We start from the raw sequence: 14,489 nt of genomic DNA, 5'->3' as shown, positions 1-14,489 counted from the left end.
TGAGTTCGTGTGAACAGTGCATGGAAGCTGTATTCGTGTTCTGCAGACTGTAGGAAAAGAATTGGAAATGTGTTGACAGCATAGCAAAAGGGTCACTGAGATCATAGCACTTCCTACAAAACAGAAAATAGAACCAGATGCTTAAGGTACTCAGAAGTCTTTAAGAGGGAAAAGAGCTTGAAGGCCTAAGATGGTAAGGGAAACACTATAGTGATATGAATCCAAGGTTATAGCAAAGAGAAAAAAACCCATACAAAAGCACATGCTAAACTTAAAACATCCTGGATGCTGAACCTATTAATTCTGCATGGTTGTAACAAAAGCAAGTTCTAGAAACATGACTAGCCAGTTTGATAGTACCTGTTTAACTGTGAGCAGTGCATTAGGGATTACAAAACTACTCATTCACTTTCTCTAGGCTGGCCTGTTGACAAACTTGCTGAAAGTGATTCCATACTATCTAGAAAATGCTGTCATATAACCTAAAAATTATGTAAATTTTCATGGAAACAGGGAAATTAAGATGAGGTATCTCTGGGTTACATTTAAATAATAAAATTGTAACTAATGTGACCAAGCTGTGCTACAGTTAGGGCATTTCTGAAAATCCAGAAGTTCAAATATTTGTTTGAACAAGTTTTATGAAGTCACCTTTCATGATGTACAAATAGGTAAAGGCCTATGTTAAAGACAGAAGCAATGGATGTTTTAAGACAACCCAGAAAGGCTTCTTCTGCAAGTCCTTTCCTAAAATAGGTGAGACAGAAACTAAGCAGACTTCAGTAATTAGCAGTGGAATTCTCTCAGAAGATCTGCTTATCCTGTTGCTCCAATCATTTCAGTGGAGTTACCTATGCAGTGACTGCAAGCAAGACACAAACATAGGCTCTATTAACAGTGTCTGTGTAGTGTGTCCTAGAGGCAGCCAGTCTTACTATACACAGCCTTAAAAGCCAGCAGCAACTCAGTTTATCTTGTTTATAATGGATGCCTAAAAGTAGAGCACAAGAGCAGTTGTTGTCTTGGCAGGCACTGGTGCACCTGCACTTGCATTAGCTGGGGCAAAAGCCAGGTGCAGGCTGTGGTAAGGAGGAGTTGCACTCACTGAGTTTGTGTTCATTGGCCAGGCTTTGCTGTTTCACATCACCTCCATGCTGTTAACCTGCTGATGCTGCCTTTAAATGGCCCTATTATGCAGCATTCCAGAGTTGATTTTTAAAATGAAAAAAGGTCTTTCCTCCTCTAAGAAAACAGAATTTCTAATTCAGAGTTGAAAGACAGCAGACTTCAATGTTTGAAGAAAATCCATGACTAAAACCTGCCATTTTCAGCTGGCATCCAGATTTCTCTCTCCTAGATGGCTGCACACACACCCACACCTCTTGTCAGATGAGATGAGCCAGCCTTAACTGTTGTATACTAATGTCCTGTAGGAGCTCCAGACAAAACACCAGCATATGGAACTAAATCCAGAGAATCTTTCAGCACGGGGTAATCACATCAGCATCAAGGCAAGGTGGAATAGACTGCATTGGATAAGATGTCAGGAGATGACCAGCAGGTCTGCAATTACATTGATCTTTTACAATCTGATTAGTAACTAAAAACATAACGGCCTTGCAGTAACACAGGCATTTCTGCTGTCTCCTTTCAGATGCTGTTTGTTGGACAGTGCAAATGATCCTATGGCACTGGGATTTAGTAAGAAGGTAAAGTTTCTTTCTTTGCCAGTCTAGGGTGGGCATCACAAGGAAATATCTGACAGACTGTAAAAGTAGGAAGTAGAATGTGAGTCAAGTATGCACACAGACTCTTACTGCTTTGCATTATACTATCTGGATGTTGACTTTAGTTTTCATTTAGTCTTCCTTTAGTCGGGAAAATATTGAATACTTCTTGGCATAAAACCTACTTGCATGTAAAAACAGAGCTCTGAGCAGAAAAATATGAGAAATTATCTTCTCATCAATGCAATTCAGATTACATGGCTGATAACTTCAAAATCAACATAATTTTCAGTCTGTAGCAGGCTTATAAAAGTTGTCCTAACCTATACAGTCTAAGAACATCTAGTAATTATGAAAAAGAATTTAGAGCCAAAGTGAATAAGCAATGGCAAAGTTAATTGGACACCCAAGCAGCTTTTTAAAAAGTTTTGCACTTAGACAAGTTTCAAAACTGTTGCCCTCTATACACAGAAAATAAATGAAAATGCTCCTGCTGGAAAGAAGTTGAAAGAATGGGTTATTCTTCCCTAAAAGCATGCCTTGTTCTCCTTTCCCTTAGCTATGTGTTTGTATGGCAAGTTTTCCATATCTGGCAGTTATATTAATTCAGATTGTTAATAGTTTTCAAGCACATAAGATAGTGGTTTTATATTTTATGTCCCATTAAAAAGAAATCTTAATTATGGACCCTTTTTAACTATACTTTTGGTGTGTATTCTAACTTTTGTTACTACCTTTCAAGCCAAAAGCAGAATTGAAAAATACTAATTGGACAGCTTGTTTCCAGAAGACCCTGAGGTACATTAAAGTGTATTTTTGGAGGCAGAGAAAGAAGAAAAGCCCAGATGAGTGGGAAGCCCTTCCCTGGCAACTTGCAGGGTGTGTATTCTGAAGGCTGATAGCACAGCAAGTGTATGACTTGTGGGGATGTCGGAAATGGGGAATGAAGGGCCCATCACAGACAGCCAGGCAAGGAGTGGGAGGGAATATACAGAAAGTGGCAGAAGGAATTTGCAAGGATTTACTGGATTAACATAAGAAAGGTGGAGGAGAGCTTCCATTAGGATGGAAGCAAAGGAAGAGATACCCTTGAAAGATACACAGGAATTTCAGGGAGGAGATTTGCAAGGTCTGCCTGTGTCTCTTGCAGTACTTAGCCCTCCTCAGAGTAGGATCTATGCCCCAAAATGAGAGCATTCATTGTTAATTTCTGTGTACTGCCCTCTGAAGCAGAGTTCTGCGTGTGTTGTCTTACACCATCTGTATTTTGCTTGAAATACAGAAAGAATGCTCTCAGAAATCTGCCAAGTGTAAGAAAAAAATGGGGGTAGCAGAGCTTCCCCTAAGAACCCAAAATCTTCACTTAATTCTGCAGTGCATTAATTAATGATCATGGGACAGCTGTGCATCAGGTGCTGAGGCAAACAGCTTTCAGCCTTGTGTTTTATGATACACCTGAGGCAGCTGCTTTTTCATCCTTCTCTGTCCTGCTGCTTGTTCATTTAGTTCATTTGAGTGTTTCTGGGTTTGAAGCTCATCTGGCTTATGGTGACAGGTGTGCCTTTTGCTGCTGAGAATATTAACTCATTGTTAGGAAAAGCAGTGAGGAAAGATGGCAGATGGGCAACCTCATGTTTTAACACACATCAGCTGTATTTAAAATCTGTTACTGTTGCACATGGATGAGGGTCAGCTAATGTTCTGTTGATATTAAATCTCTGCCTTGTATATATCCATTTCTGAATGATGAAAATAACTGAAATTCCAAAGGTAAACAGCAGCTCTTCATTTTTAGCATGCTACAAAACACATATCTCTAAAGAATGATGCATTTTTCATAGTCACATGGTGAAATTACTTCCAGTGATGTTGCATAGGGTAATCTGGACTAACTCTGCTGAGCACAACACATTTGTATAACTGAGTACCATGTGAAGGAGAATGTGGCTTAAGGTATTTTTACAGTTTGCTAGTCTGCTCTTTCTCCATCTCCTCCTTTTAATTAACAATCATTCAGCCCTTGATTTTAAAAAGTGATTTGAGTTTTCTTTCAGTAGGAGATGATCATTGAGAGCACTGGGGAGCTTTGGGTGGGATTTGGCAGAAACCTTCATCAAAGAAACTGTGCAAATGTGTGATGATGACATGAAGTTCCAAAGCACCAAATATTTTCTGAATTCTGCTGAATAGTGATGCATTTTTTCTGTTGTTTCTATTCACATCACTGCTGATTACTAAGATATCTGTGTGTAAACAAAACCTTTCTCATCTATAATTAGCCTTCTCTGACTGATTAAGAAACATGCTTGGAATGAAGATGTGCTTAAATAGAATGCTGCTATTTAAACCCATCTAACTTCATAATCAACCACTAGATACAGAAAAAAATAGTTGATAATTTAAATGCAGTAAGATTGCTTGAGTAGAAAAAAATTGCTCTTAAGATGTTACTTTTCTGCTTCAGCAGATTATAAAATCCTACAGTACCTGAATTGAAAATTACTCCATTTGGAGCTTTTAAAGTGGAAATTACCTATGCTGACTAGTTTGTGCTCCTGAAGAATAGATTTTTCTGAGTATTTTTTACTTCATACTTATAGTCATTTCATTGAATAAATCTTCCTTGTTACACAGTCCAGCAGTAGTTGAGAGGGTGCTTTGAATTTGTGTAACTGCTGCTCTTTAGTTTAACCATTCATTTTTCATTTATGTACAATAATAGAAAATAATATGAAAAGGGAAAGAAAACCCACGTATTTCAAAATATTTTACTTTTTCTTTGTGTAGTATTCATTTTATATTGCATAAGCTTGCAAGGTTTAGCAGATAGAATAAATCATCATACAGCACTTCAGAGCTTTAATCTCACTTCTGGATCTGATTCATTGTGACACTGAACGATGACAGTAATATGCTCTGTATATTTTTTCAATGAACATTTATCATAAAATTGCCTTTTTTCTCCCTAACTAAATGAGTTTGAGTGCTTGGTTTTAAGTACTTAGATTGAACTGTCCCAAACAAAAGAAAGTAATATTTTAATTAGGCATCTGGGAAAAGATGTTTTCTTCTTCAACAGTTTTATTCAGTTAACATTCGTTATAGCTCATGACAGAAGAGGGAACAGAAGTTGCCATGGAAGAATAAAGGTAATAGCCTTAAGCATATGTAATATTTGTCTGAAAGCCTATTTTTTTGTTAAGCAAACCCATTAAATCAACCATAATTTGTTTTGATGAATGATAACTCAGAATTAGGAAATGCAGGACACTGAAAAGTGACAGTTTTATTTAGCATATTATGTCTTGGTAAATCAGAGAATACAAAGATAGGGCAGTATTTATGCAGGAAATGTATCCACATGCAAAACCAGGAAGTGTTTCTTTTCCAGTTTGCTACATGGGCTTCAAAAGGAAGAATGGTTCTGTTATGGAGTTGTGTGAGAAGTATCTGTATTTGCTGCCTTGATGTTTATTTATCAAGTAGTCTTTGGCTGTCACTATAAGCTGCTCTTTGAGTATTTCAGCAAGATTTGAAGAACACAGTAAGTCTTAAATTACATCCTCTTTCTTCCTTTAAAAGACTGTATTATTTTTTGTGCCTCTGCATTTTGTTCAGGTCAGGCCATTTTATGTTACAAGAATTTTTGCAATACAATTAATTTGTAAGAAAAACTGTACTCTGCCTTTCTGAATGCCTTTCCCACAGTCTGTATTCCATGAGGCAAAGGGTATTTTGTTCTTTCTGTATTGAAATGAGGAAATGTGGCTCTAAATATAGAAATCCTGAATGCATATGTAACTGTATACTGTTCCATCTCCCAAGCAAGTATACAACAAGTATATACATTTATTTTTCTCATATTGCCATGTCTCCATAAGCTAGGTAAGTGATAGGTAATTGGTATTTTCTTTTAGCTAATGCTTTAGCAGTGATTCCTTAAAGAAGGAAAATGGATAAACAGTCTTTAGATAGCTACTGTGCAATACTTAAACATACAAACTTTAGTTTCACTGACCTGCAGAATGGACTGGATACAGTAGGAATCATATAACAAATCCCTCCATTCAGACAAAAAGATCCATAACTGGTGCCACAGAGTTCTTCATGATCTTAAAAATAAGACCAAAACAAACACTGAGAAAAATAGAGACTTCAAACCCAAAAACTACAAAAATAAACCACCACACAAATAAAACCAACCTATGAGCAGAAAAGATATAGGTCTTGCCTTCCAGACCAGCAACATAGAGTACTGTTTTCAGAACAGTTTCATGTAACAATATGCAGAAAAGATCAACAATTTATCACTGTATCAGATGTGAAACAGTGAATTAGATTAGATTAGATTAGATGAATAAACCACACTTTCTCTTGCAGTGAGGGAAACTTTTGAATTCTTCATTACTTCCTATGCCTTTCATGACCACTCACCATAGTGAGTACAGTGATTCACATGATGATCTATGTGAAGTCTGTGCCACTGGAACAGGACAAACCAAACTATCTTTAGCTTAACTAGCTCCTGCAATAGTCAGTTATTCCAGATACACCCAGAATAGTCCCAGGTAAAGGCCAGGACATTTTGAGACTGCACTGGGCTGCGTTAAAGCTCAATTGTAGCACACTGGGACACCACCAGGTTTCCCCACCCCTATTCTCAATAGCCAAACCAGGGGACAGCCTGCAAGCACTCACTAATGTACAGGATTGCTGGCTACAATCTTATTTCCACAGATCTCAAAAAGGATTTTTCCTAACTCAGTAAGCTTCTTAGATGAATTCTTAATGTGTTAAACATAATTAGGCATTCTAATAACACCCCAAATAAAGGACGCTAATGTTGGCACTTGTAGCAGCACTTGTCCATTTTGTGCTTAAAAAGCATATCTAACTGTACCACTTCACTCTTCCTGAAAGCAGTCTAAATTTGGAAGTTGGACTGAATATATTTATGACACATTTAATGCATCAGTAACTAATTTCATATACATACATCTATTTTTTTTTTACATATTTCTTCCATCTTTCCATCTTACGAAACCAGAGTATCTCAATCAAAACAAAAATAGAGCAGTCTTCTGACATCACAGGGGTGATAGTCATGTGTTACCTCACACTTTAGGTGTTCTTGCTGTTATTTCTCCCAGAAGTTCTGAAAACAAGAATTCTGCTGTGTCACTATTTAGGTATAGAAGACATGTTCTATACATAACATAGAGTTAAGAGGAATCAAGATCTTAGTTTTCTTATTTGTCCTTCCAAGAAAAAGAGTTAGGGTTCCCCTTTATTCCTGTAGAAAAAAAAGTAAGAAGTGTAGCCATAAGACATTCTACCCTAGACCTTCTACAGCTTCTTGTCTAAAATAAGCCAGGCTTTTCTAAGAGTGGCAGAAATGCTCAGCTACTTCTACCTCTGTTCAACAAAACTATTGTGCATCCTGCTGTCCTCCAGGCCAGCTTTCACAGTTCCACTCTCCCCTTTTTTCCTATATTCTTCCCCTTCTGTGACAGGATATTGATGTAGGAGTGTGAGTAAAGTCCTTACATTATTTTAAGATGAAGACAATTATACCCCAGGGCCCAAGAGAAATTCTGTTTCATGTTCCTGTTAACAGAATCCAAATACCACTGCCAGCATCCAAATGGTAACTGGACCTTCTTGCCTGTGTGCAGATAAATCAGGAAACTGGAGGAGGGGAGAAGGGCTAGAAAAATTGTTCATGTTTGACCTTGTTGCTCAGAAATACGTGTTCTGTCCTACCTTGCTAGAAATTAAATGGAAATTTATTTTAACTCTGAAGCTTTCTGTGCTTGTCTGCTGGCAATTCATTTACTGAAAGTTCACAATTAAAAGACTTAAAAAAATATTTTCTATGGGTAACTGTACAATTGCAATAGGAATAAAATGGGAACAGGAGAAAACACAGAGCTTTTTAAACAAGAACTACAGCTTACTTGATTTTAGTCTATTCAAAACTAACAGTAACCTCCTGTGAGAGTATAATTCAATTGAAGGCTACACCCTTGAATGAAGAAAGGGGACTGAGCATATCAACAGAGTACCTGTACAATCTTAAGAATCAAGGAAATAAAACAAAACTCCCAACTCTGACCTGCTCTCAACTCTGTTAAGTGTCTGAGGGAGTTAACTGTTGAAATTCTACCAGATGGAACAGGAAGATGATAGAAGGTAGGCCCCGCAGAAAAATCCTTTTGAACAGCTCATGGAAAGGTTTCAAAGAAATTCTCATGAGAATTAATGAGAATTTGTTAACCTCCTTAAAATCCTGCCTTATTGGTTCTATTTTTTCATCTTTATGCAGAAATAGACCTGTCTCACACTGGAACAGGGGCAGAGTACTGAAGAATGCTAAATGCCTCCAGTCATTCAGGCCTTGGAACATTTGGGAGAGTGAATGCTGTTAAGGTGTGATCTTTGTATCAAGGACCAGCTCTGCAGCCCAACCAGACATTTCTGTTCTGGCAAAATACCTCAGGCACTTTCTCTTAGGTCTATTACAGAAAAGAGAGAGAGGTGGAGAGAGAGAGAGCAAAAAGTGCCTAGGAGGCCTTTGAAACCTTTTTGATTGTAATTACAGACAATTTTTCTATAGGTTATTTCTTTCTAGAGATAGACTTTTCTTCCAATACTAAGTGAAAAATTGTAACCTTAATTTTAGCAGTAATGAGAAACTTGAAGAAACCTCTATGTCCACCTAGATCAGGCATCCCTTTCTCCATCCAGTTGTGCTTTTCATTAATTCTATTTTGTGTACTAATACTTTTCTACTGATTAGTAAAACTGAGTAACACAGTATAAAGTAAATGTTAGAATTATGAAAGACGATAAAAGAAAATTCAAGAAGCTTTAACGCTAGGAAAAAATATTACAAACAAATTGTAATTTTCTACAATACCAAAATAGGTATTATTGTGCTTCACACCCATGGTATTGAAATGCAGTAGCTTGGTGCAAATTTCAAATGTACAGTTCTGTATTTCTAACAGCAAAGTGTGAAAGCACCAGTTAATCCCTTTAATTCTATAGTCAATGATGCAAAAGAGTATACTGGAGAATCAGAAGGGGTTCAATACAAGCCAAAACACAATTACATTAGCATTGGTGAATGTGTCATGATTTTTCATGAGGTAAGTCAATACATTATATTAATCTAAAAATGCAAATTGTGTGCTTTGAAAGTCAAATGTACACTACAGTCAGACTCCATAATCAAGACAGAAAAGTTTAACAAGTCAAGAGATGATGGGCAATTTAAAAAATACAAAAGATTTAGCTTTGAAATGAATAGATCTCTATCAATGTATGTTGTACAGAACACATAAGTATGTATTTTGATACTCCCTTCTATGTGAGAGATTAAAGAGAGGTGGGACGCAAAAGTTGGATTTTTGTGGAAGAATTGAAGAGGAATAAAATGAGGTTGTTCTTTCTAATGCTAGACTGAGTACTTAAAACTGACAGAGGTAATAGCAGCCTCTAAATACACTTATTCCTAATTATTCTTTTTGAGGACATGCAGGTGTCCTGGTTTCAGCTGGGATAGAGTTTTCTTCCTAGTAGCTGGTACAATGCTGTGTCCCTAAACTGGCTGGTCTGTTTGCATTTAAACTTTTGTAACCTGACTGTCCTGACTATTAAAAAAAAAAACAAATGCAGGCTCAATGCCACTTTAACCCCAAAGAGCCAAGTCACTTGTTGGCATTTATAATCCAAATGTTGGCTCAGCTGTATTGCCTAGTCCAGAGGCTAAAATACTAGACTATTAACACCAAAAAAGGAAGAGAGAGGAGTGGGAATTGTTGACAGAAGATAAAAGGGGGCTGATGCACACTTCCTTGTTTGTAAGCAACTTTGGACTGCCTGCTAATCAATCACAAACTGAAATATTAGGATTGATCAAAGCAAACAACTCCTTTCAGAATTTGTACCACAGGCTGGTAAATTAGTGAGGGATAGCATCTCTGCAGAGCAGTTGTGACAATTCCAGTGGCAGCTATCAAAATCAATGCAATTTTAATGAATTCTAATTATATAGATGTACGTGTCCAAGTAAAAACTTGGAAGAAGTTACCTGTTCGCATATTATTCCAACAACAATTTTTGTTCTTAGTCAGAGGCAACAGCACCTAAAGACAAACATGTAAATTAAGCATGCAATTTTTAAACTTGGTGTCTTTTCCCCTGAAGAAATAGCTATTGGAATGCAACTTTCAGTGTTTCTGCTAAGACATCTGTTGCATTCTGACAGTAATGTACTGTTATATATAAGTTCCATTAATTCACAGCTAATGGCAAACATTCAAGTCTGCTGTTCAGTGAATCCCTGAAGGCAGAGTAAAACTAAATTCAGACTAAAGCATGTTTAAACAATGAATAATTTTTAAAAACTGCCATGCTTATTCAGAATTGTAATACTTGATGCATTTATGCAGTCTTATTGATCCTTGCTAGCTAATCACTTGCACCTTGAAAGACAGTGCACACAACTGAACCATTCCTCAGACTACTAATTAGTCAGGTAAGATCTTGGTGGTAGAAGACTCCCATTCCACAAATGAGAACATTCCAGTTTGTTATTTCTCAGAGTGAATATGTGTTTCATTTGAATGTTCCTCATGTCTGGATGTTAGGTGAAGTTAGTAATATAAGCTGTGAATTTATCAGAACTTATACAATGATTTTTAAAATCTACAGTAGAAACCCTCTGCCTGGACAGAAACCAATGTTCACTTGACATTGCTAAAAGAAAGTTATTCTGTAGACATGCCAACTCTATAACAATCTATATTCTTGCTATATTCTGTTTTCTTGTTATGTATAGTCAAGGTTTACTGTACCAAATAGGTTACTGAACAAGTCTAACATAATAGAACATTTTCTTGTTTGCTCTTTCTTTCTTCAGAGTGTATGCAAAGTAAATATTTAAGCAAACTGTCCTATATTGAAAGAAAGGGGTTTTTTTCATTAAATGATCAAATAAAATAAATTACCAGCTTTATGAGAAATAGTTGCCTATACTGCAGCTTTAACTAAGAAAAAGCTGACTTTCTATAGAGGCCCATTTCAAAAGGTGTAATGCATTTGTACTTACTTTATAAGTAGATGGTTCTGGATTTCATGGGACCTCAGGTGGCTTCTCTAGCTTTTGAAGTGTCCTGTCCATACAAGAAAATCTGAAATGGCACTTCCCTGTGATACTGGGCTGTAACAGCAAGGTCCCCACCCAAAGGTGTCCTCTTGAGTTGCCTCACAGCTACGCTTTGCTCTGTGTACAGAACCAAGAACAATTAACATAGCACGTAGCACAAATAAACAGGGGTCACTTCAGAACTAAAATCTTGTTTTTAAAATAAATAAGTCATCCTGAAGATTCATTTTTCTAGCAGTCAAGATCTGGATTCTGTATGTGCTGTTAAAAAGGTTTCAAATTTTCATATAGTGCAGTGTGGGTGAGGTTACAACAGAGACAAACGTGTACAGGGGCCAAGAACAGAATAGGGTAACACCCCATCATGTTCACAGGATCACTTGCATATTTTTCTAAGGTTACCAGTTCTAGAGTTTACTGCTAAATTCAAAATACTCACATAATGTAGTACCTATAAATTGTATCATACATATATTTTACACTGGCATCAAAAATCGGATTTAAATTTGTGTTTTATTGGAGCAAATAGTCTTTGTTCATTTAGTTTCTCTTTTCACAGAAAGCTCAAAAAAACTGTATAATATCCAATAGCTCTCATAAAATGTAAGCAAGATATATAACCTAAATTTCAGACTAGCTCCTGTACTAGTTTTAATTAGGATATGAATCCTTGAATTGACAGAAGCTTGACTTTTTCTACTGCAGAAAGGAGATCTCACATCTCCTTTCTTCACCTTACAGCCAGTATGTACCTCGGTATCTCTGGTGCTGCTCCTGGTCTAAGTTTAACTTTTTCAGAGGATGCTTAAATCAAATGATCTGGCATAAAATCCCTTAGGGGAAGCTGACAGTTTTCTACTGCATCAGTGTGTTAAATGGATGTCCTGTGCAACTCATCAGCTCTTGGGACTAGGACTAATTGTTCCATGTACGAAAATTTGTTTATAAGATGAGTGCAGAGAGCAAGACAGCTTGAGGAAGGCTGTGGGACTACTAATTATTTATTTTCTAACTTTGTTGCCTGTGTATTCAAGGAAATAAAGGGTGGCAAAGGGAGGGAATGAAAAGAGTTCCTCACCAATGTGAAAATGTAACTTTATTTTTTAAGTTCTGATAATAAGTATCACAATATAGGTCTAAAGATGGTTTTTAAGAGGTGTTGCTGACAGCTCCACAGTTTTGACTTTTTTGTTTTTAAGACTGAAAAGTACATCATTAGGTAATCACGTATTTAGATGTTTTTCTCTGAGGTGTTGCACTCTGAACAGGAGTTCAAGTATGTATCAGTGTTCCAAAAAGAATGAACTGGGTTCTCTATCTCATTAGAGAATAAGATGATATATTGAAAGAAAAGGAAGTACTACAGCAGAAATTGTTGCTAAACTTGATTCTAACTCACGCCCATGTGTGCACTCTATGTATTTTGAGTTTGTGAAAGGTTACTTTCCATATCCAGTTAAGAATTTTTTAATCTAAAATTTAAAATATAGCCTGTTTTGCTCTGTGCCAGCTTGTTGAAAAATATTATCAGTTCTACCTTTTTTTCCCTCATCTTTGTCATCTAAACTGATATTACTAATAGTAATGCATTGTTTGAAATGATTATACATTAAAGTTAGGTCTCCTGTGTATACTGAGATATACTGGAACAAGCCTTGAACTCATTAGATTTGTCTTTAAATGAACCTGTGTCCTTTGCTCCCCATATATTTAAATCAGAATCTGTATTGCCTCTTGGTTTTGTGTACTTTCATTGGCTAGCTGGCCTAAGCATCCATGGTACCTGTAAGTCTTGATGAGCACAGGCAGATGAAAAGCAAGCACTGAATAATGATTTGGGTTTTGGTTTATGGATCTTTGCTATTCAAACATTCTTAAAATTAATCTCTATACAAACTCTCCCCCAAATTAAAGAAGATTGTTTCAGTCATGTGGCTATTTCAAATATATATTGTTTGTACATTTAGATTAAGTTGCACCTTATAGCTCTCTTTGAAAATGTGATTTTACTGCATTATGTATTCTTTCTAAAAATCAAAAAAGGTAAAATCTCATTCTGCCCCAATATTGAGCTCAAATATTTGTGTCATGAAAACAATGAAGGGGAAAAATTTTTAAAAATTGCTTGGTATGCTGATTAAATATAGATTTCCTTCTGAGATGTCCTTGATATCTGTCAAGCAGTCAGTAGTCTACACCTTGTACTTTCTCCAAGAGCCAGGAGCTGTCCTGAAGTCTTGTTAAAAGGAGTCTGTTTTTTCTCACCTAGGTGTAACTTCTCATACCTTCGGTGTCTGAAGCTCATAATTGACCTGAGCATAGAAAATCATCAAGCATCAGAAAAAAATCCATCAAACTGCCTGAAACAAATGAGGACCTCTACAAGGTAGAATTCCAGGTGTGATCTTATAACAAATCTGTATAAGAACAATATTTTACTCAAATTTACACACTGGAAGTTTCTATTAGGATGGGATAACCACAATACCAGGAAATTCTGACAAAAGACAGGAAGCTAAGGCAGATGACAAATAGCTCACAAATCTCAATGTGCTTTGGTTGACAGGGTAATTTTTTTGAAAACAGTTCTTCAAAGTTCTTTCCCTTGCAGTTTTTGGAAATAACAACAAATGACTGTGTCCTCTTATCTTAGAAATCCTTTCAGCAAAAATTTAGGTTTACATTTTCATTTTTATCCACTGGAGTATGTCTAGGATTAATTATATCCTAAAATGGGGTAAAATTCTTGTCATGGTGTTGAAATTGAAATTTGAAGCATTACAGTGAATTTCAGGGAAAACTTTCCATTGACAAAATTTCCTAGGCAATTTGCAACAAACTGCAAATTTCCATCTGAAACCCCAGCTCTATTGTATGAGATATTCATACAGATGTTGGCAAAGTTACAAAGTTGAGGCTTCTATCCAATGTAACTGCTGTAGTCATACTACAAATTTGTAATTTTGAGACAGAGATTCCAGTCTCAAGCTTGTGTGAGGGGAATTATTAAATATTACAAGATTTTGCATTAAAAAATCACTATCAATCTTGGGAAACAAACCCCACCACTCTTCTATCATTCTGTGTGCTTACTGATTTCTTCTGGGGCACTTTTCCTTCCCGGTTTCATCCCTAACTCTTGTAAGAAATCAACTGAAATGAATGCAATTTTGAGTTTGTCTCTGCATGGTTAATTTTTATTCATGCCTCAGTGGTAGATGTAGTGTCCCTCATAATGCTAGCTCTCAAATGTCAATAATCTGAGATCCAGTAACTGGAACTCTAAACATCCATAGTACAGGCTAACATACAAGGGGACAGTTTAGCACACGGTGACATAATAAAATAGACCAGTGCCACTTAAATAATCTCGGGTTACTAAAAATGTGTGTCGTGAGAGTTTAGATATTTATTTCACGTGTCAGTCATCAGGAATCGAGTGTAACTAGTCTTCATAACAATAATTTTGATTTTTTAACATTCATCCAGCACGATTATCTGGTCGCTGCTGTTCCAAAGCATAGGGGAGATTATTTTGTTCATTTAAAGCACGTTCTTAACCTTGGGGCATTTTACTTCTTTTTCTTTTT

At 36.4% G+C, this 14,489-nt stretch overlaps 1 protein-coding gene and 1 long non-coding RNA gene across 4 annotated transcripts in view; one reads left to right on the top strand and one right to left on the bottom strand.

Moving 5' to 3' along the window:
* NRG4 (neuregulin 4) overlaps positions 1-14,489 on the bottom strand; it is a 45,204-nt gene that overhangs the window by 6,070 nt on the left and 24,645 nt on the right. For all 3 annotated transcript variants that reach the window (XM_033517075.1, XM_015638679.2, XM_015638682.2), the window contains 3 exons: positions 10,843-11,016; positions 9,823-9,877; positions 5,746-5,839 (listed from right to left, as the gene is read on the bottom strand). In XM_033517075.1, coding sequence (XP_033372966.1) covers positions 5,746-5,839; positions 9,823-9,832 — 104 coding nt within the window. In that variant the 5' untranslated portion in view covers positions 9,833-9,877; positions 10,843-11,016. The remainder of the gene's footprint in view (positions 1-5,745; positions 5,840-9,822; positions 9,878-10,842; positions 11,017-14,489) is intronic.
* LOC117244946 lies at positions 1,730-14,469 on the top strand. Its single transcript, XR_004498958.1, has 3 exons — positions 1,730-2,606; positions 5,119-5,271; positions 13,169-14,469. It is a non-coding gene; the product is annotated as an uncharacterized LOC117244946 (long non-coding RNA).

Source organism: Parus major, chromosome 10 (assembly GCF_001522545.3).
Source record: "Parus major isolate Abel chromosome 10, Parus_major1.1, whole genome shotgun sequence".
NCBI classification, from domain to species: domain Eukaryota; kingdom Metazoa; phylum Chordata; class Aves; order Passeriformes; family Paridae; genus Parus; species Parus major.
Note: the sequence above shows the minus strand (reverse complement) of the source record. Positions and strands in the feature narration are given on the sequence as shown.